Here is a 23,054-nt window from a genome sequence, read left to right on the forward strand (position 1 = left end):
ATGTGGAGCCTGTAAGCAATATATTATTACAGGTTTTTCTTAGAGTAATTTCCCTGACTGGTTGTTATGGCTGTAATGCTATGGGGGTGGTCTATATAACATTATGCTGCACATGTCCTGCTTTTTATGTGGGTAAAACAAAGGGACCTGTGGAAACCAGAATATACTAATTTGTTTATGCTATTTGAAGAGGGCTACACATGTCCTTCGTGTTTCACTGTTGCAGTCATCACACTTGGGGTTATCTGCCTGCAGGTAGTCCTCAGTCGGCCCGAATACCAGAGTCTTGGGATTTCTGCGTCTGTTGCAGTCACCTATTCCATGACGTCAGGGGTATAAAACATGCAGCCGACCCCATTACATCAGCCTTTCTTGCCAAGGAGGAGCCTGAAGCAAAAGCAGTTCGCAAGTGCCGGTCGGCCTCTATCTGAAATTTTCGTTTTTTCGAGTTTCAGACCTGAAGTCTTCTAAAGCTAAGTACCCCCGTTGGGGATTCTTTTTTCTTCCTCTAACAGATGTTAGAAAAAATTAACAATTGTCTTGCCTGAGTAAAGCAAATACCTCACAGATTTACATTCTTACTGCGTCACCTGTTTAGACCCAGACCACAATGTCCCTCGCTGTCTGTGCCTTGTTTAACGCCCGAACTATTCATCAGGCTATTTTTGTAGCTAAATTCTTTCGTGCTCATTCTCTGTATTCCGAAATGGCTTCGGTAAGTCATCTGACTACCGATCTTCCGAAAAAGCACAAAGACAGACAGACCGCATAGGTCAAAAACTGCCGACAAAGCTTGCGCTAAGCTAGTCGCCAGTCCACCAGTACTCAGTGAGGTGCCTTTGCAATCCCTGATGCTCGCATGTACAGATTTGCAGGCCTCTGCTGAGACCCTTTTGGAGTCCGGTATGCCGCAAGATGCTTCTTCGACTATGGAACCTGCGGATGTCTCTACCTTGGATGGGTCCGGAGCCACTGTGCAGGCACTGGCTTCTGAGGATGTATTCCGACCTACCGATATTCATATTAAACCAACAACTTAATTTCCAACTAAAACGACCTAGTTTCTCAGGCCCAGAGTTCGCACTATGCCTAGAAAACCGATGTCCAAAGCGCATGCTCAAGCTCCCATGTCACAAAAACAAATGCTTAGAATGGCCAAAGACCATATTACTCTAATTAGGGGAAGCCAGCCTTCCCCTGCCAAAAGACAAAGAATTTAATTTGCTTCTGATTCTACAGACAGAGTCTGATGGCTCTGACCCTTCTGATTACGAGGACATACCCTCATCTACCTATGAGGACTCAGATGCAGAGGAATCCTTTCCCTCTGCCTCCCCTCCAGAGGATTTTTCTTTTGGTGAAACCTTGCATACCTTGAGAGCATTTCTGCTGGGAATACCAGAACTACCCTCAGTCCAAAAAGAGACTCTGAATTTTTAGATTTTCCTCAGCACAGGCCTCTAGCTATACCCCCTGTCCTGTATTTTGTAGTTGATGTCTTCTTGGAGTCCAGTCTTACTCTTGACACTTTACCACCAGCTCCTAGAAAACCTGACTGGTACTACAGAGTACCTGACTCTCTCAAATTTCTCTTTAAGAATCCTACTGCAGATCCAGAGACTATTTCCCAGGGACCTAAAGGCATTAAGGCTACTACAGCCAAAAACCCAACCCCTTCAGACAGGGATTCTAGAGCTTTAGACAGATGGGGTAAGAAGGTATATACCTCTGCAACTCTTGTCACCAGGGCTTTGAATTGCCAGTTTCACATGTTGTTGTACCAGCAACATATTTTGGAACTAATTAAAAAAATGGTGTTACTTCCAAATTGTGCAGAAAATAAAGATTTACAAGAGTTGGTGCAGTCTGCAAACCAAGTTAGTAAGCCTACTTTGCAGTGTGGGTCTGATGCCTTAGAAGCATCTTGCACGGCTGCTGTCACTGGGTCTGTACTGAGAAGGCATGCTTGGCTAAAGGAGCAAGTCTTGCCTGATCATGTCAAAGCAAAATTACTAGATGCTCTATTAAATCAGAAGTTCTTAAAAAGATGGAAGAAAAAGCTAAATCTATGCAAACCGTCAGCGATTTCTTACAGGTGCAGCCGCCTAGATTCAGTAGGCATTGGCCTTCAAAAAACTGGTCCTTTCTAGTCCGTCTCAGTCCAAACCCAGGGGAAACAGACCACCAAGACTACAGTGTGAGGGTATGCAGAGATCTAAACAATGGAGTGTTTCTACCTCAAAACCAGGAAGTGGTAAGCCACCCCCATATGGAAAAAGTTCACAGTGACTTTCCAAATATCCTTCCCAGCTATGCCCAAGTACTTGTACCCCTAGGAGGAAAACTCGCCCTTCATGCAAAAAATTGGATGTCCATTACTCAGGGCTGATATGTTCTAAACATTGTATCCCAGGGATAAAGATTCTACTTCCACTCACTGCCAACTCCAAGCGGTTTGCCAGACCTTCCTCCAAACCAGTGGGCAGAGGCTCAAAAGAAAGTACTTTCCCTTCTCCATATCAGGGCTATTCAGCTTGTTCCAGTAGAACAAAGGGGGACAGGGTTTCTACTCCAGACTGTTCCTGGTGCCCAGAAAAGAGGGCTCTTGGCGCCCTATCCTGGATCCATCTATTCTCAACACCTTTCTGGTGGTTCCAAAATTCAAAATTCTTACACTGCAACAGCTTTTTCCTATGCTAGCCAAGGATGTCTGGTTAGTCACCCTTGACTTGAAAGAAGCTTATCTGCACATACCCATAAGGGAGTCTTGCAGGAAATATCTACATTTCAGGCCAGGCTCTATACACTATCAGTTCTCTGTATTTCCCTTTGGCTTATCTACTGCGCCCTGAGTATTCACAAAATGCCTGGCTCCAGCCATTGCATACTGCAGGCAGAGAAGTATTCAAATCTACCCATACTTGAACGATTGCCTAATTTCAGGCGTACAGTCAGGAATTGCTACTTCAGCACCTAGCATTTGTAAAAGGACTTCTAACTTTACTGGGATACACTATCAACGAAAAGAAATCAGAACTGGTGCCCAGTCAACAAATTGTATCCCTGGGAGCAAGCTTGAACACAACTTCCCAGATGGCATGCCTCACTCCAGATAAGCAGGTCCCTTTGACAAACTATTTCAAACTAATAGCCAACAAAACCCAGCTATCAGCAAGGAAAATACTGCAAGCCCTAGGGTTCATGGCCTCCTGCATTCTGCTAATTTCATATGCAAGACTGCATATGAGGAAACTTCAATGGTACTTAAAAAGTATCTGGTGTCAACATTCTCAGGACCTGGAAACATCCCATCATACCTTGTCTAAGGGCAGAGTTCCTTTGGTGGTTAAAAGCATGCAACCTCAACAAGGGACTTCCTTTCACTCAACCCCTTGCCGCCCAAACCCTGAGAACAGATGCATCAGACTATGCATGGGGGGCTCACATGTCAGGCACATGCATTCAAGGCAAATGGAGCCCAGAACAAATTCCCCTGCATATCAATCAAAGAGTTGCTATCTGTAGAGAATGCTCTGACATTCTTCAAGTACCTTATCCTTCAGGACAGCTCCTGATAAAGACAGACAACATCACAGTTATGTGGTACATAAACAAGCAGGGCGAACCTCATTCTTACCCACTCTGCAGGTTAGCCATGGCTCTGTGGAACACAGCCTTGAGCTTCCAAGTGCACCTACAAGCTCAATTCTTGCCAGGCAAGCAGAATTCACTGGCAGACGACTTAAGCAGAAATCTGCTGGACCACCAATGCATTAAAATTTCTAACCCAGAGGTGGGGAACACTGGAGGTGGACCTTTTTCCCTCCCCCCAAAACCACCAATTGAGCTAATTTTGCACCAGGAACCCTCACAGCAGAGCCTGGAAGGTGGACACCCTATCCTTTACATGGGAAAACCTCTCAATTTATGCCTTCCTCCTCTGCCCCTCTCAAGAGTACTAAAGATCAAACAGGACAGGCCAAGGGCAATCCTTATTGCACCAGACTGGCCATGCCAGCACTGGTACCCACTCCTACGCAGTCTGACAGCAGTGCCACCCTGGCACCTACATCACACAACTTCCCTGCTGTCTCAGCAGGAGGGACAGATTTTGCATCTACAGCTACAACCCTAAACCCTGCAGCCTGGCTTGTTCCCTAAATGCACCACCAGCATCCCTCAGCAAACAGGTGCTGGACGTCATCCTTGAGGCCAGAAGGCCTAGTACTAGGAAATCCTATGCTGAAAAGTGGAAAAGATATTGTTCTTGGAGTCCATCTCAAGGAAAGGATACAGCTGTGCCCAACTTACCTCAAATCCTTGATTACCTAGCAGGGCTGCTCCACAGAGGCCTATCCTTCCTATCTATTAAGATTCATGCCTCTGCCATCTCAGCTCCTTGTAATACTGAGCCTCCTGTCTTTTCTCACCCTCTCATCAAACAGTTCCAGAGGGGAGCTAACAATTTAATGCCCCCTAGGAGAGCTCCCACCCCGACCTGGGACCTTAACTTTGTACTGGAGAAGCTCCCCCCTTGAACCTGCTGCTTCAGCAGAGTTAAAATTCCTGTCTTGGAAAACAGCCATACTTCTAGCTATTACTTCAGCAAGAAGAGTGTCTGAGTTACAGGCACTAGTGGCGGTGGAGCCCTTCATTATTTTCCATGCTAACAGGGTTTCCCTCAGGACTAACCCTTCCTTTATGCCCAAGATGTTATCCATTGTGGCTTCAAACCAGTCCATCCATTTGCCAACCTTTTTTCCTAATCCTCAGAATAAAGGGAAAGGATCCTGCACTCCTTGGACGTGCACAGACAGCTCAGGTTCTACCCTGACAGGACTAAGCCTTTCAGAAAATCTGACCAGCTGCTAGTCAGCTTTGCTACAGGGGCAGAGAGCAAGGCCATTTCAAAGCAAACCATTTCAAAATGGATAGCATAATGCATCCATTTCTGCTACAAGCACAATGGAAAACCTACCCCTCTGGGGATCAGAACTCCTTCCACTAGAGCTACTTCAGCCTGTACAGCATTTCTCAGGGGAGTCCTTACCAGGGACATCCTGAAAGCTGCAACCTGGAGTTTTTGTACACACCTTCACCAAGCATTACCACTTACCTATTTTTTTTCTAAATCCAGAGCTGGATTTGCTACAGCTGTCTTACAAGGCCTGCTAGCTAGCCCTAACACCTCTTGACTCCTTCCACCCTTCCTCAGCTTTGGGAATCAACCCATGTATGATGACTGAAACAGTGAAACACGAAGAACATAGTACAGTTGTGTACACTTACCATAAATGTAGATGTTCGAGAATATTCACTGTTGCAATCCTGGTTTCCCTCCCTCCATCCCCTGGATGATGATCGTGTTACATTGTTGCAGTCATCACACTTGGGTTATCTGCCTGCAGTTAGCCCTCAGTAGGCCCGAATAACAGAGTCTTGGGATTTCTTCATCGATGCTGTCACCTCTTCCATGACATCAGGTAATCAGGGGTATAAAACATGCAGCCAATGCCATTACTTCAGCTTTTCTTGCTGCGAGGGAGCTCGAAGCAGAAGCAGTTTGCAAGTGCCGGTCAGCTGCAACCTGAAATGTTTCAAACCTGAAGTCTTCTAAAGCTAAGTACCCCGTTGGGGATCCTTTTTTCTTGCTCTAACCAATGTCAGAAAAAGTTAACAATTGTCCTGCCTGTGGAAAGCAAATACCTCGGAGATTTTCATTCTTACTGCGTTGCCCATTTAGGCCCAGACTACGACGTCCCTCACTGTTGGTTTTGTGCCTTGTTCAACGCCCGAACTATTCATCGGGCTGTTTTTGTCTCTATAAATTCTTTCGCTGTCATTCTCCGTATTCTGAAATGGCTTAGATAAGCCATCCGACTACTGATCTTCCGAAAAAACACAAGGATAAAGACAGACTTCATAGGTCCAAAACTGCCGACGACGCTTCAGTTAAGCTAGTCGCCAGTCTGCCGGTACTCAGTGAGGTGCTTTTGCAGCCCCTGTTACCCGCTTCTACAGATTCACAGGCCTCTACTGAGACCCATTCGGAGTCCGATATGCCACGAGTTGCTTCTTCGGCTATGGAACCTGCGGATGTATCTACCTTGGATGGTTCCAGAGCCACTGTGCAGGCACCGGCTTCTGAGGGTATTTTCAGACCTTCCGATGTTCGTATTAAAGTGACTACTACGTTAATGACTAAAACTACCGAATTTCTCATGCCCAGAGTTCGCACTACACTTAGGAAACAGATGACCAAAGCGTATTCTCAAGCTCCCATGCCACAGAAACAAATGCTTAGAATGGCTGAAGACCTTATTTATTCAATTAGGGGAAGCCAGCCTTCCCCTTCCAAAAGTCAAAAAATTGATTTTCCTTCTGATTCTACAAACCATGAGTCCGATGACTCTGATCCCTGTGCTTACCAGGACATACCCTTATCTACCTATGAGAATTCAGATGCAGAAGATTCCATTCCCTCTGCCCCCCCCCCCCCCCGTGGACTTTTCTTTCGGTGAAACCTTGCATACCTTAAGAGAACGTTTCCGCCAGGAATACCCACAGTCCAAAAAGAGACTCTGGGAATTTTTAGACTTGCCTCAGCATAGGCCTCTAGCTATTCCCCCTGTCCTGGATATTGTAGATGTCTTCATGGAATCCAGCCTTACCACTGATACTTTACCACCTGCTCCTAGAAAGCCTGACGTATACTACAGAGCACCTGACTCTCGCAAATTTCTCTTTAAAAATCCCACTGCGGATCCAGAGACCATTTCCCAGGGACCTAAAGGTATTAAGGCTACTACAGCCAAAAACCCTACCCCTTAGGACAGGAATTCTAGGGCTCTAGACAGATGGTGTAAGAAGGTATATGCCTCTGCAGCTCTTGCCATCAGGGCTTTAAATTGCCAGTTTCACATGTTGAAGTACCAGCAGCATATTATGGAACTAATTAAACAAAAAATTTTGTTGATTCCGGATTGTGCAGAAAATAGACGTACAAGAGTTGATGCATTCTGCAAACCAAGTTGGTAAACATACTTTGCAGTGTGGTTTTGATGCTTTAGAAGCATCTTTCAGGGCTGCTGTCACTGGGTCTGTTCTGAGGAGGCATGCTTGGCTGAAGGACCAAATCTTGCCGACATGTCAAAGCAAAATTACTAGATGCTCCATTAAACCAAGAATGTTTGGCTCAAAAGCCGAAGAGGTTCTTAAAAAGATGGTGGAAAACCTAAATCTATGGTGGAAAACCTAAATCTATGTAAACTGTTCTAGATTTCTTACAGGTACAGCCATCTAGATTCAGTAGGCATTGGCCTTGAAAAAACTGGTCCTTTCCAGTCCCTCCCGGACCTTCAGTCCAAACCCAGGAGCAAAAGACCACAAAGACTGCAGTCTCAGTATGTACAGATCTAAATAATGGAGTGCTCCCTCCTCAAAAACAGGGAGTGGTAAGCTACCCCCTTATGGAAAAAGTTCGCAATGACATGTCTTTCATCCTTCCCAGCCATGGCCAAGTACTTGCACCCTCAGCAGGAAAACTCACCCTGCATACAAAAAACTGGGAGTATGTTACCCAGGACCAATGGGTCTTAAACATTGTATCCCAGGGATACAGATTCTACTTCCACTCACTGCCAACCCCAAGCAGATTGCCAGAACTTCCTCCAAACCAGTGGGCAGAGGCCCCAAAACAAGTACTTTCTCTTCTCAGTATCAGGGCTATTCAATCTGTGCCAGTAGAGCAAAAGGGGCAGGGTTTCTACTCCAGACTGTTCCTAGTGGCCAGAAAAGAGAACTCTTGGCGTCCTATTCTGGGTCTGTCAACTCTCAACACCTTTCTGGTGGTAACAAAATTCAAAATGCTTACTCTCCAGCAGCTGCTTTCTGTGCTAGCCAAGGACTCCTGACTAGTCACCCTGGACTTAAAAGAAGCTTATCTGCACATCCCCATAAGGGAATCTTGCAGGGAAATATCTATGTTTCAGGGCAGGCTCTATGCACTATCACTTCTCTGCACTTTCCTTTGGCTTATCTACTGCACCCAGGGTATTCACAAAGTGCCTGGCTCTAGCCATTGCATACTGCAGGCAGAGAAATATTCAAATTTACCCATACTTGGACAATTGCCTGATTCAGGCGGACATTCAGGAATTGCTACTTCAGCACCCGACATTTGTAAAGCGACTCCTAAGTTCTCTGGGGTATACCATCAACGAAAAGAAATCACATCTGGTACCCAGCCAAAATATTGTATTCCTGGGAGCAAGCTTGAACACAACTTCCCAGATGGCATTCCTTAGTCCAGAAAAACAGATTTGACAAATTACTTCAAACTACTGGCCACCCAAACCCAGCTGTCTGCAAGACAAATACTGCAAGCCGTAGGGTTCATGGCCTCATGCATTCTACTAATTCCATATGCAAGACTGCATATGAGGAAACTTCAGTGGTACTTAAAAAGTCTCTGGTGTCAACATTTTCAGGACCTGGCAACCGTGATTCCTATCATTCCTTGCCTAAGGACAGAGTTCCTTTGGTGGGCAGAGGCTTGCAACCACAACAAGGGGACTCCCTTTTACTCAACCCCCCCCGCCCCCCAAACCCTGACAACAGACGCATCAGACTGTGCATGGGGGGACTCGCATGGCAGGCAAATGCATTCAAGGCAAATGGAGCCCAGGACAAATTCACCTGCATATCAATCAAAAAGAAATGTTAGATGTACAGAATGCACTGACAGCCTTCAAATACAGTATGCTGCCAGTACAGCTCTTGATAAAGACAGACAAACACCAAAGTTATGTGGTACATAAGCAGGGGGGAACTCATTTCTGCCCCCTGCAGGTTAGCCATGGCTCTCTGGATCACAGCCTTGAGCAATGAAGTGCACCTGCAAGCTCAATTCCTGCCAGGCAAACAAAACTCACTGGCAGACTTAAGCAGAAATCTAATGCACCCACACGAGTGGAAACTGGAACCCAGCTCATTCAAACTTCTAATACACAGGTGGGGGACACCAGAGGTGGACCTCTTTGCTTCTTCCCAAAACCATCAACTGAGCAAATTTTGCACCAGAAATCCCCACAGCCAAGCATGGAAAGTAGATGCCTTATCCTTTACATGGGAAAACCTCTCAATCTATGCCGTCCCCCTCTGCCCCTCCTTTCAAAAGTAAGATCAAACAGGACAGGCCAAAGACAATCCTTATTGCACCAAACTGGCCACGCCAGCACTGATAACCCACTCCTACGCAGCCTGACTGCAGTGCCATCCTGGCACCTACATCAGACCCCCTCTCTACTGCCTCAGCAGGTGGGACAGATTTTGCATCCTCAGCTGCAAACCTAGAACCTGGCAGCCTGGCTTATTCCCTGAATACATCACCACCAACCCTCAGCAAACAGGTGCTGGATGTTGTCCTTGAGGCCAGGAGGCCTAGTACTAGGAAATCATATTCAAAAAAAGTGAAAGATACTGTTCTTGGAGCCAGTCTCAAGGAAAGGAGACAGCCGTTGCCCGCCTTACTTCAAATCCTAGATTATCTAGCAGAGCTGCTTCACAAAGGCCTATCCTTCTCATCAGTTAAGATTCATGCCTCTGCCGTCTCCTCTCATTACAGTACTGAGCCCACCCCTCTTCTCTTACTCTCTGATCATACCGTTCCTGAGAGGAGCTAACAGTTTAAGACCCTCAACCCTTTTGAGTCTGCTGCTACAACAGAGTTAAAATTCCTCTCTTGGAAAACAGCCTTATTTGTAGCCATCACTTCAGCAAGAAGTGTGTCAGAGTTACAGGGCCTTATGGCTGTGGAACCCTTCATCATCTTCCATGCCGACAGGTATTCCCTCAGGACTAACCCATCATTTATGCCCATGGTGGTATCCATTGTGGCTTTAAACCAATCCATCCTTTTTTCCTAATCCTCAGAATAGAGGGGTAAGGATCCTGCACTCCTTGGACGTGCACATGCTGCTCAGGTTCTACCTTGACAGGACTAAACCTTTCAGAAAGTCTGACCAGCTGCTAGTCAGCTTTGCTACAGGGGCAGAGGGCAAGGCCATTTCAAAGCAAACCATTTCTAAATGGATAGCACACTGCATCCATTTCTGCTACAAACACCATGGAAAAGCCTACCCCACAGAGGATCAGACCTCATTCCACTAGGGCTACCTCAACCTCTACAGCATTTCTCAGGGGAGTCCCTATCAGGGACATCCTGGAAGCTGCAACCAAGCATTACCACTTGCCTATCTTTTCTAAATCCAGAGCTGTATTTGACACAGCAGTCTAACAAGGCCTGCTAGCCAACCCCAGTACTTCTTGACTGCCTCCATCCTTCCTGAGCTGTGGGAATCAACCCAAATGTGATGACTGCAACAGTGAAACATGAACATAGTACAGATGTTCTTTGTGTTTCACTGCTGCAGTCATCATGTTTGGGTTATCTGCCTGCAGATAGCCCTCAGTCAGCCTGAATACCAGAGTCTTGGGATTTCTGCGTCAGATGCTGTTGCTTCTTCCATGACGTCAGGGGTATAAAACATGCAGCCGATGCCATTATATCAGTCTTTCTTGCCATGCGGTGCCTGAAGAAGAAGCAAATCGCAAGTGCCGGTCGGCCGTCTCCTGACCTTTATTTTTTTGAGTTTCAGACCTGAAGTCTTCTAAAAGATAAGTACCCCGTTGGAGATCCTTTTTTCTTGCTCTAACTGATGTCAGAAAAAATTAATAATTGTTTTGCCTGTGGAAAGCAAATATCTCTGATTTTCATTCTTAATGAGTCAACTGTCTAGGCCCAGACCATGACACCCCGCGCTGTCGGTTTTGTGCCTTGTTTAACGCCCAAACTATTCGTCGTCGGGCTATTTGTCGCTAAATTATTTCGCTCCCTATCTCCGTATTCCGAAATGGCTTTGATAAGCCATCCGATTACCGATCATCTGAAAAAAATGTAAGGATAAAGACAGACTGCATAGGTCCAAAATCTGCCGTTGGCGCTACTGTTAAGCTAGTTGCCAGTCTGCTGGAATTCAGTGAGTTGTTTTTGCAGCCCCTGATACCCGCTGCTTCAGATTCACAACCTCGACTAAGACCCATTCGGAGTCTGGTATGCTGCGAGATGCTTCAACTATGGAACCTGCGGATTCCTCTACCTTGGATGGGTCCGGAGCCGCTGTGCAGGCACTGGCTTCTGAGGGTGTATTCAGGCCTTCCGATTTTCATATTAATCAGACTTTTGTTTCAAACCAAAAATACCGAATTTTTCAGGCCTAGAGTTCACACTATGCCTAGGAAACCGAAGACCAAAGAGCATTCTAAGGCCCACATGCTACAAAAACAAATGCTTAGAATGGCTGAAGACCTCATTACCTTAATTAGAGGAAGTCCGCCTTCCCCCTCAAAAAGACAAAGAACTGATTTTCCTTCTGATTCTTCACATCAGGAGTCTGATAACTCTGATCCGTCTGATTACCAGGACATACCCTTATCTGCCTATGAGGATTCTGATGCAGAGGATTCCATTCCCTCAGCTTCCCCTCCAGAAGATTCTTCTTTTGGTGAAACCCTGCATACCCTTAGAGAGCATTTCTGCTGGGAGAGCCAGGATTATTCTAAGTCCAAAAAGAGACTCGGGTAATTTTTAAACTTGCCTCAGCACAGGCCTCTAGCTATCCCTCCTGTTCTGGAAATTTTAGATTATGTATTCTTGGAGTCCAGCCTTACCCATGATACTTTGCTCCCAGGAAACCTGACAGGTACTACAGAGTACCTGACTCCCACAAATTCCTCTTTAAGAATCCCACTGTGGATCCAGAGACCATTTCCCAGGGACCTAAAGGGATTAAGGCTACAGCTGCTAAAAATTCAACCCCTTCAGACAGGGATTCTAGGGCTTTAGACAGATGGGGTAAGAAGGTATACACCTCTGCTACTCTTGCCATTAGAGCTTTAAATTGCCAGTTTCATATGTTAAAGTATCAGCAGCATATTATGGAGCTAATTAAACAGAAAATTATGTTGATTCCTGGTTGTGCAGAACACAAAGATTTACAAGAGTTAATGCATTCTGCTAACCAAGTTGGTAAACCAACTTTGCAATGTGGATTTGATGCCTTAGAAGAATTTTGCTGGGCTATTGTCACTGGGTCTGTTCTTAGAAAGCTTGCTTGGCTTAAGGAACAAAACTTGCCAGATCATGTCAAAGCAAAATTACTAGATGCACCAGTAAACCAAGAGAGTCTGTCTGGCAAAGCAGAAGTCCTCAAAAGGATGGAGGAGAAAGCTAAATCTATGCAAACTGTTAGATTTCTTACAAGTACAGCCACCTAGATTCAGTAGGCATTGGCCTTCTAAAAACTGGTTTTCCAGTCCCTTCCAGGCCTTCTCAGTCCAAACCCAGGGGCAGCAGACCACCAAGACTACAAGCTCAGGTTATGCACAGATCTAAGCAATGGAGTGCTCCCATGTCCAAAACAGGGAGTAGTAAGCCGCCATCCTATGGTAAAATTGCACAATGACTTATCCTCAACTCTTCCAAGCCTTCCCCAAGTACTTGCACCTTTAGGAGGGAAACTTGTCCTGCATGAAAAAAAAACTGGGAGTACATTATCCACGACAGATAGGTCTTAAACATTGTTTTTCAGGGATGCAGATTCCACTTCCACTGTCTCCCAACCCTAAGCGGGTCTATATTAGAACATCAAAGTTGTAAAACTGTGAATCTTGTAATATCGAACCCACTACATCGGATGAAAATAGTGAAGCCCTTTAACATCGAATTTTTACCTAGGGCAAGATTTCGGTGGGCCGTTCCGTGGCTTTGCTATTTCCTCCACTGTGGACCTTAGGGTGCTGGTTAAGGTTAGTGGATAGGTAGGAATGTATGTATAGTGTGGTGTAGAGTTGGGTTTTGTTAACTGTACGTGTGTGTATTAGTTTGTGTATAGTTTCTTAGGGTATGTGCGCAGTAGTTACAGACCTTAGGGTTAGGGTGCGGGTTAAGGTTAGTGGATAGATAGGAATGTATGTACGGTTTAGTGTAGGGTTTGAAGTAGGGTTTTAAGTGCATGTGTGGTTTATTTATTTTGGTGTGCTTGTGTTGTGTGTGTTTCTTGGAACAGCAAATTTCTTCCCTGGGAAACAATTCGCTATTCTGAGTGTTCGATGTTATATTTCGAAATTCCAAGATCGAACTAATAGTGTTCGATATTTTGGAATTTCGAATATGTGCTGTAGACCCCCTAAGCAGATGGCCCAGACCTCCCCCCAAACCAGTGCACAGGGGCCCAAAAGCAAGCACTTTCTCTTCAGTAGCAAGGCTATTCAACCTGTCCCAGCAGAACAAAGGGGACAAGGTTTTTTATTCCAGGCTGTTTTTGGTACCCAGAAAAGAAAACTCTTGGCTTCCTATCCTGGATCTGTCCATTCTCAACACCTTTCTGGTGGTTCCAAAATTCAGAATGCTAACTTTCCAACAGCTGCTTCCTATGTTAGCCAAGGACTCCTGGCTAGCAAACCTAGACTTAAAAGAAGTTTGTCTGCACATCCCCATAAGGGAATCTTGCAGGAAATGCCTACGTTTCAGAGCAGGCTGTATGCACTATCAGTTCTCTGCACTTCCCTTTAGCTTATCTACTGCGCCCAAGGTATTCACAAAGTGCCTGGCTCTAGCCATTGCATATTGCAGGCGGAGAAGAATTCAAATTTACCCATACTTGGACGATTGCCTGATTCAGGTGGACAGTCAGGAATTCTTACTACAGCACCTGGCATTTGTAAAGACACTTAACTTCACTGGGGTACATCAACGAAAATGCATCTGGTACCCAGCCAACAGATTGCATTCCTGGGAGCAAGCTTGAACACAACTTCCCAGATGGCATTCCTCACTCCAGAAAAACAAATTTATTTGACAAACTACTTCAATCTGCTGGCCACCAAAACCTGGCTATCTGCAAGAAAAATACTGCAAGCCCTAGTGTTTATGGCCTCTTGCATTCTACTAATTCTATATGGAAGGCTGCATATGAGGAAACTTCAATGGTGCCTAAAAAGTCTCTGGTGTCAACATTCTCAGGACCTGGAAACAATGTTTCCTATCATTCCTTGCCTAAGGACAGAGTTTCTTTGGTGGGCAGAAGCCTGCAACCACAACAAGGGACTCCCTTTCACTCTACCCCCTGCCACCCAAACCCTAGCAACAGACGCATCAGACTATGCATGGGGGGCTCACATGGCAAGGCAATGCATTCAGGGCAAATGGAGCCCAAAGCAAATGCACCTGCATATTAATCAAAAAGAAATGTTAGCTGTACAGAATGCTTTGACAGCCTTCCAAGGCCTTATTCTTCCAGGACAACTATTGGTAAAGACCGAGAACACCACAGTTATGTTGTACATAAACAAGCAGGGGGGGAACCCTTTCCTACCCATTCTGCACATTATCCATGGTTCTGTGGAACACAGCCCTGAGCAACCAAGTGCACCTACAAAGCTCAATTCCTGCCAAGCAAACTAAATTCACTGGCAGACTACTTAGAAATCTCATGGACCCACCCGAGTGGAACATGGAACCCGCCAGAGGTGGACCTCTTTGCTTCCCCTCAGAACTGTCAGTTGAGCAAATATTGCACCAGAGCTCCCCACAGCCACGCTTGGAAAGTAGATGCCCTTTCCTTTACCTGGGAAAGCCTCTCAATCTATGCCTTTCTCCCTCTGCCCCTCCTCTTTGAAGGTTCTACTAAAGATCAAACAGGACAAACCAAGGACAATCCTGATTGCACCAGACTGGCCACGCCAGCACTGGTATCCTCTTTTGCGCAGTCTGACAGTAGTGCCACCATGACACTTGCCTCAGACCCATCCCCTGTTGTCCCAGCAGGAGGGCCAGATTTTGCACCTCAGCTGCAGACCCTGAACCTAGCAGCTTGGCTCATCCCCTGAACTCCTCACCAGCAACCCTCAGTAAGCAGGTGCTGGGTGTCATTCTTGAAGCAAGGAGGCCTAGTACTAGAAAATCCTATTTGGAAAAGATACTGTTCCTAGAGCCAGTATCGGGGAATGGACACAACTGTGCCCAGCTTACCTCATATACTAGATTACTTAACAGAAGTGCTCCACAAAGGCCTATTTTTTTCTTCAGTTAAGATTCATGCCTCTGCCATCTCAGCTCATTATAATACTGAGCCCACCCCTCTTCTCTCACTCTCTGGTCAAACGGTTCCTGAGAGGAGCCAAAAATTTAAGACCCCCAAGAGAGCTCCCACCCCAGTCTGGGACATTAACTTTGTATTGGAAAAGATCACGCTTTCCCCTTTGAACCTGCTGCTACAGCAGAGTTAAAATTCCTCTCATGGAAAACCGCTTTACTTTTAGCCATCAGTTCAGCAAGAAGTGTGACTGAATTGCAGGCCCTTATGGCCGTGGAACCCTTCATTATCTTCCATGTGGACAGGGTTTCCCTCAGGACTAACTCATCATTTATGACCAAGGTGGTATCTAATGTGGCTTTAAACCAATCCATTCATTTGACAGCTTTTTCCCCTAATCCTCAGAATAAAGGGGAAAGGATCCTATATTCCCTGGACGTGCACAGGCAGCTTAGGTTCTATCTGGACAGGACTAAGCCTCTTAGAAAATCTGACCAGCTGCTAGTTAGCTTTACTGCAGGGGCAGAGGGCAAGGCCATTTCAAAGCAAACCATTTCTAAATGGATAGCACACTGCTTCCATTTCTGCTACATACACCATGGGAAACATACCCCACATGGGATCAGAACACATTCCACTAGGGCTACATCAACCTCTACAGTATTTCTCAGGGGAGTCCCTACCAAGGACATCCTGAAAGCTGCAACCTGGAGCTCTGTACACACTTTCACCAAGCATTACCACTTACCTATCTATTCTAAATCCAGTGCTGGATTTGCCTCAGCAGTCTTACAGGGCCTGATTGCCAGCCCTAATGCTTCTTAACTACCTCCACCCATCCTCAGCTTTGGGAATCAACCCAAATGTGATGACTGCAACATGAAACATGAAGAACATAGTACAGTTGTGTACACTTACCATAAATGCAGATGTTTGAGTCTATTCACTGTTGCAGTCCTGGTTACCCTCCCTCCAGTCCCCCGACATCTCTTTACTTCTACCTTTCCTTTTTGTTTGGAATTTTTTAAATCATTGGTATTTGCTTTTTGCTGGTGGTGTTCCATACAATGTAATTGCTTCCTATATTGGGGGCTCCTGACATCTGGGGCAAGAAAAACTGATGTAATGGTGTCGACTGCATGTTTTATACCCCTGACGACCTGACGTCATGGAAGAAGTGACTGCATCTGAAGCAGAAATCCCAAGACACTGGTATTCAGGCAGACCTGCCGGCAGATGACCCAAATGTGATGACTGCAACAGTGAATACACACTAGCATCTACATTTATGGTAAGTGTACACAACTCTGCTTTTTCTGTATCCTTTCTACCTATCCTCTTTATGGCCATCTTTTATGGCAGGGGTATTTACTTTTTACTGGAGGTGTTCCACACCAAGTATTAGCTTCCTATTTTGGGGGCTCCTGACATCTGTGGCAAGGAAAACTGATGTAATGGCATCGGCTGCATGTTTTATACCCCTGATGACCTGATGTCTGGAAGAGGCAACAGCAACCGATGCAGAAATCCCAAGACTATGGTATTCGGGCTGACCGAGGGCTACCTGCAGGCAGATAACCCCAGGTGTGATGACTGCAACAGTGAATACACTTGTCTACTTTTATGGTAAGTGTACACAACTGTACTTTCTAAAGCATTGTATAGACCCCCTGAAAACTGAACATTTTGAGAAATTCTCTCTATTGTGGAAAAAATAGCATTCCCTGTGTGTGTGTGTGTGTGTGTGTGGGGGGGGGGGGGGGATTGGAGGTCATACTAGAGCAGATAGATTTGCATTGGCTGATTCTTGTCAATGCTACAGTTGCTCCGGGTATTAATGATGAAATATCAATAGGGAGTATTTTAAACATGAAAGCTAATATGATCTTGACAGTATTAGTCGTAGGTTTTTACTTGCACATTAATTTTATTTTGTATATTCACACTTATGGATTTGTATTATCTTGCTAAAGAATTAGTTATTGAAGGGATTAAGGTATTTCAAATGTAAATGTATTTTCTTAGATGATGAAATTTGTATTATGTATTTTTTTAATAGGAGTGTTGAAGTACAGAGAAGGTCAGAAGGAGCTGCATTGTGTCTTTGTGGACTTAAAGAAAGCATATGACAGGGTGCCTAGAGAGGAGTTGTGGTATTGTATGAGGAAGTCGGGAGTGGGAGAGAAATATGCAAGAGTGGTACAGGATATGTACGAGGGTAGTGTGACAGAGGTGAGGTCTGTGGTGGGAGTGACGGATGTGTTTAAGGTGGAGGTGGGATTGCATCAAGGATCAGCTCTGAGCCCTTTCTTTGCAATGGTGATGGACAGGTTGACGAGATCAGACAGGATTCCCCGTGGACTATGATGTTTGCAGATGACATTGTGATCTGTAGTGAGAGTAGGGAACAGGTGGAGAAGACCCTGGAGAGGTGGAGATATGCTCTAGAGAGAAGAGAAATGAAGGTCAGCAGGACTAAGACAGATGTGTGTGAATGAGAGGGAGGATAGAAGAATGGTGAAGATGCAGGGAGTAGAGGTGGCGAAGGTGGATGAGTTTAAATACTTGGGATCAACAGTTCAGAGTAATGGTGAGTATGGAAGAGAGGTGAAGAAGAGAGTACAGGCAGGATGGTGTGGGTGGAGAAGAGTGTCAGGAGTGGTTTGTGACAGACAAGTACCAGTAAGAGTGAAAGGGAAGGTCTACAAGAGGGTAGTGAGACCAGCTATGTTATATGGGTTGGAGACAGAGGCATTGACAAAAAGGCAGGAGTCCGAGCTTGACGTGGCAGAGTTGAAGATGCTAAGATTTGCACTGGGTGTGACGAGGCTGGACATGATTAGGAATAAGTATATTAGAGAGTCAGCCCAGGGTGGAAGGTTTGGAGACAAAGCCAGAGAGGCAAGATTACGTTGGTTTGGACATGTGCTGAGGAGGGATGCAGAGTATATTGGGAAAAAAGATGCTAAGAATGAAGCTGCCAGGTAACGGGAAAAGAGGAAGGCCTAAGATGAGGTTTATGGATGTGGTGAGAGAGGACATGCAGGTGGTTGGTGTGTCAGAGCAAGATGCAGAGGACGGGAAGAAATGAAAACAGTTGATCTGCTGTGGCGACCCCTAATGGGAACAGCCGAAAGAAGAGGAGGAGACATGTTTGTTTTGTGTGATTTTGGCACTACTTCCTCTTTAAATTATGGGAAATGGTGCTTTTTAATGACATTGAAGTTCTGACAGCTTACAGAACAAGAGAGTTTAGTATTTTATTAAAATTAAAAGTTGTTGGCAGTTGTAGGTTTATTTATTTTTGAGTATGTTAGTACACTGTTTTTTTGGTTTGGTTTACAAGTTTTCTTTAATGACTGCCCACATTGTTGCTGCTTCAGCCCCCCACCAGCCACTGCATGAATAGTGTGATGCTCTTGTAGAATTTAACACGCCACCATTTTCTGGGTACCACGTGTTGAGAGTTCCATATACGCTCCCCAGATGACCACCCAACAGCAAAGCCCCAGTTTCAGTCTGAGCTTCATTTTTTTTTTTTTTGTGAAGGACATCATAGTATAATCTCTGTATACTACTCATGACCTTTAGCTTGGTTCCTTGTGCTATGGAGTACTTTGAGTTCTTTTAAAAGCAACAGTAGCAGTTTTTATAATCTTGTCTGTTTACACTTTGTTACGTTTATGCAACGCTCCTGAAAGGGAGACTATTAGCTGCAGATGTGGTTTTCAATCTTCTGTCTCCAAAATGTGGAATATTACGTCTCACAATATAGGACAAATAGGAAAAATGTGCAACTCGTACTAACAATATCTACTAAGAAGCTCACAGCATACTTTGTAAGTGTCTTCATACTTGTAAAAAGTTATTTGTATGATTAACTTGATTCAGTGTGTTATTTACCTAGATTATTTTGTAAAATGTTTAACAATGAATATGTGACAGACCCTTTCAGTGTGGAACAAAATGGAACCTTTGAATTCTTAGACTCCAACAAATGAGCATTTCCTCATAAAGAGGTACATGAGAGGTGTGGCTTGAGATTTGTTTAATAGTGAACTGGAATTCATCCCTGTATTTCTTGGGTTATGTGAACCACTTATCCTGCAGGGTCGTGAGTCTGGCATGAATATTCTTATTTGTGTGCACATTTATTTTCAGCCTTTTATGTAGTAGGATACAGGGATTCGTCTTTGGTAATAAGGTCCCTAGTACTGCATCAGACCATGTTAAGCTTCCTTTTTTTCTGTGTCTCTTCCTGCAGGTGCGATCTCAGACATGGAGTATCATTATGGATTCAGTGGTACCATCAGATAAGGGCAATTACACTTGTGTGGTGGAGAACCCATATGGCAGTATCAGTCATACCTACCAGCTGGATGTTGTGGGTAAGTTAGACCGCAGTCAGCACATTCACTTGACACAGCAGCATGCAGAAATGCTATATAGTGTACTCTAGATGTTTACTGCATCGGGAGAATACATCTTAGCACCCAGGAATACAGATGTAAGCTGTCAATATTTTCAAAGACAAGTTGCCATAATCCTCAAAAAGACCATTTCAGTAGAAGTCAAGTTACAGTTTAGAGGAGTGTAGTTTGGTAGACAGTTACTCAGACAAATGTGTGCCAACACATAGCCCCATTAGGTGACGTTATCAGTAAGTGACATTGCTGGTATTTGTTGTATTTTGTTTGGTGTTTCTTTACTGTTCAGTTTTTCTACTTTTGTGCCATTTACTCTGCTTGTGACTACTCCTGATGGAGTTTGCAGCCCACTGCCACCCCTTTAGGAAGCTGTAAAACCAAGTTGTTCATTGGGTTATTGTCTTTGCATTTTAAAGCACTATAGCGGATGTTCTTCATATTGATCACTGCTGCAGTAATCTTAGTTGTATGGGTTATATCCTGTCAAGGATATAACAGCTGACCAGTTTCCAAAGCTTCAGGGAACCCTTCCACTCACCCAGACTGTCAAGCAGCTTGAGCTGAGTCTACTAAAAGGCAGGTTTGGGTGTGACGCCCTTTGGAGCTTTACTGCCGACGAAGAGTATGCTTCTCTGAGGATTTGACAGTTGGCTTATGCTTTCCTTAGCTGGGCAGATAAGTTCCTTTTCAGGGAAAACGTTCCATTTTCTTTTTACTAATGTTTTAGCACTTTTCTCTTCAGGAAAGTTCTTTTGAAGCTAGTTGTTTTTCTTTCGGCTTTTCCAGGTTAGGAGTCACCATAGCGGAACTCCAGTCCGCTAATGATTGGCAGTAGAATTTTACGGTGCCAGCCTGACACTCAACCTTCAACGAAGGCACGCCCAGTCATGCATTTCTTTCGAACGCCACTGAACCGCGGGGGGACGTGCAGACTCCACACAGAAGGCGCTCCAGCCGAGAATCGAATGGGAGAGCCTCTTGTTGTGAGGAGACAATGCTACCGCTGCACCACCGCAGCTTGTCTTTTGAAACTTGAGGTGTTCTGTTTTAATGGACTGCCTTGAGACTGTAATGTACTTTTAAATGGAGTGCTTGTTTCTATGTATCTAACTGATGAACAATTTCTCAACAGAAAATAGTTTAAGGTTGTGGGTCTCCCATAGTTTTTGAAACTGCTTTTTGCTGTGTTTTTTCCAGTAAAAAAATCTAACTTTTGTGGAAAGGTAGATGTTCTTTGCGTTTCACTGTTGCAGTCATCACCTGTGGGTTATCCCTGCTGTGGTAGCCCTCAGTCAGCCTGAATACCAGAGTCAATGTTTTTCTGCATCGCCTGCAGTCTGACGTCAGGTCGTCAGTGCTATAAAGCAAGGCAGCCAACATCTTTACATCAGTCTTTCTTGCCATGGAGCCTGTAGCAGAAGCAATTTGCACGAGTGCCATTAATTTCAGCTGAAAATGTCTAAAGCTAAGTACCCCGTTGGGGACCATTTTTTTCTTGCACTAACCGATGTCTGAAAAAGTTAATTGTTTCGCCTGTGGAAAGCAGATACCACACACACACTTCCATTCTTACTGCGTCACTTGTTTAGGCCCAGACCACGACATCCCCCGTTGCCTGTTCTGTGCCCTCTTTTATGCGAAAACTATTCGCCGTAGACCTCTTATTGTAGACAGTTATTTTTGTGTTTTGTCTTCGCATTCCTATATGGCGTCCAGCCAACAATCCATGGACATTCCGAAAAAATGCAGAGCTAAAGATAGACAGACCACACAAGGCTGAGCCTTCTGGCGACGCTACTGCTAAGCAGGTCAGTTCTCTGGAATTCAGTGAGGCTCTTTTGCAGCCCCTGATGCCAGACTCTTTCTACGCAAGCCTCTGCCGAGACCCTTTCAGAGTCCGGTATGCCGCATAAATCTTCTTAGTCATCCGAGCCTTTGGCTGTCTCCGCCTCAGTTGGGTCCAGAGCAGCAACGTAGGCACTGGCTTCCAAGGAAGCCTTTCGCACTACTAAATCTAGGCAAAAAACTGTCTCTTCATCCAACTACCATTTCTGTCAGACCGACAGATTTTTTCAGGCCTAGAAGCCAGGCCACCCCTAGAAAATATGCTTCTAGCCACCATCTTGCTCCTGCTCCACCACCCTAAGCACAAATGCTAAAAATTGGTGGAGGATCTCATCTCCCTTGTCCAGGGTAGTCAGGCCACAACTTGTAAAAGGAAAAGGCACCCTTCTCCAGAAATTATAACCAACAGGATTCAGAGGAATCTGACTCTTCAGATTTTGAAGAGGAACAGCAACCTCTGACAGCTTATGAGGATTCAGATGCAGAGGAATCTATCCCTTCTGCCTCCCCTCCAGAGGACCTTTCCTTCGGGGAAACCCTTCACACCCTTTGGGAACATTTCCAGTGGGAATCTCTGGACTTCCCCCAGTCTAAGAAAAGACTTGGAATTTCTGGACCTGCCCAGCAGAGACCCCTGGCCATCCCCACTGTTTTAGACGTGGTGGATGATGTTTTCCATGAATCCAACTTGGCCCCTGACACCTTCCCACCTACTCCCAGTAAACCTGACAGGTGTAGAGTACCGCATTCTCACAAATACCTGTACAGAAATCCTGCTGCAGACCCAGAGGTCACTCTAGAGCTCTGGACAGATGGGATAAAAAAGTATACACCGCTGCAACCTTAGCTATCAGAGCACTCAGTTGTCAGTTCCATATGTTAAAATATCATAAACACACTTTGGAACTATTAAAACAAAAGATTTCTACCTTTCTTGACTGTGCCAATTCAGAAGAGTTAGCAGATTTACTGCACTCTGCTTGTCAAGTGGCCAAACACTCATTACACTGTGGATATGACGGCCCTAGAAGCCTCTAGCAGGGCAGCAGTGAACAGGATCTGTAATTAGGAGACGTGCATGGCTGAGGGAACAACCTCACCCTGATCATGTCAAGTCTAAACTTATTGATGCACCCCTGGATAAGAAGCACTTGTTAGGAGGAAAAGCAGAGGAGGTGCTTAAGATGGAAGACAAAGCAAAATCTATGCAAACAGTAAAAGATGTTTCAGATTCAACCTCCCAGGTTTAGCAGGAACTTTCCCTTTAAGCACTGATCCTTCCCTGCACCTAGCAGACAGGGCCAAAGTAAGCCCCGCAGGGACATGCCATCCAGGCCCTTATCCCAGGGCCAGCAGAGAAGCAACCAGTGGATCACTTCCGCCCCAAAGGCAGGGGAGTTCTAAGCCACACTTCTGTGGCAAAAATTCACAATGACTCCCACTTCCCCCTCTGCCCTCCCTTCACTCACCAAAAACTAGAAGGAAGGCTCTCCCTCTTCAAAGAAAATTGGCTTTGTGTAACAAAGGACCAGTGGGTCTAAAGATAATTTTTCAGGGATACAAATTCTCTTTCAGCGAACTCCCAATTCCAAGAGTGTACCCAGACTTGCCTCCAAATTAGTGGGCA

At 45.2% G+C, this 23,054-nt stretch overlaps 1 protein-coding gene across 2 annotated transcripts in view; it reads left to right on the forward strand.

Annotated features, from left to right (window-relative positions):
* LOC122799715 (fibroblast growth factor receptor 1) overlaps positions 1 to 23,054 on the forward strand; it is a 749,414-nt gene that overhangs the window by 38,207 nt on the left and 688,153 nt on the right. For both annotated transcript variants that reach the window (XM_044068959.1, XM_044068968.1), the window contains exon 2: positions 19,420 to 19,543. In XM_044068959.1, coding sequence (XP_043924894.1) covers positions 19,420 to 19,543 — 124 coding nt within the window. The remainder of the gene's footprint in view (positions 1 to 19,419; positions 19,544 to 23,054) is intronic.

Source organism: Protopterus annectens, chromosome 1.part0, assembly GCF_019279795.1.
Source record: "Protopterus annectens isolate FY-2018-M chromosome 1.part0, PAN1.0, whole genome shotgun sequence".
Classification (NCBI taxonomy): Eukaryota; Metazoa; Chordata; order Ceratodontiformes; family Protopteridae; genus Protopterus; species Protopterus annectens.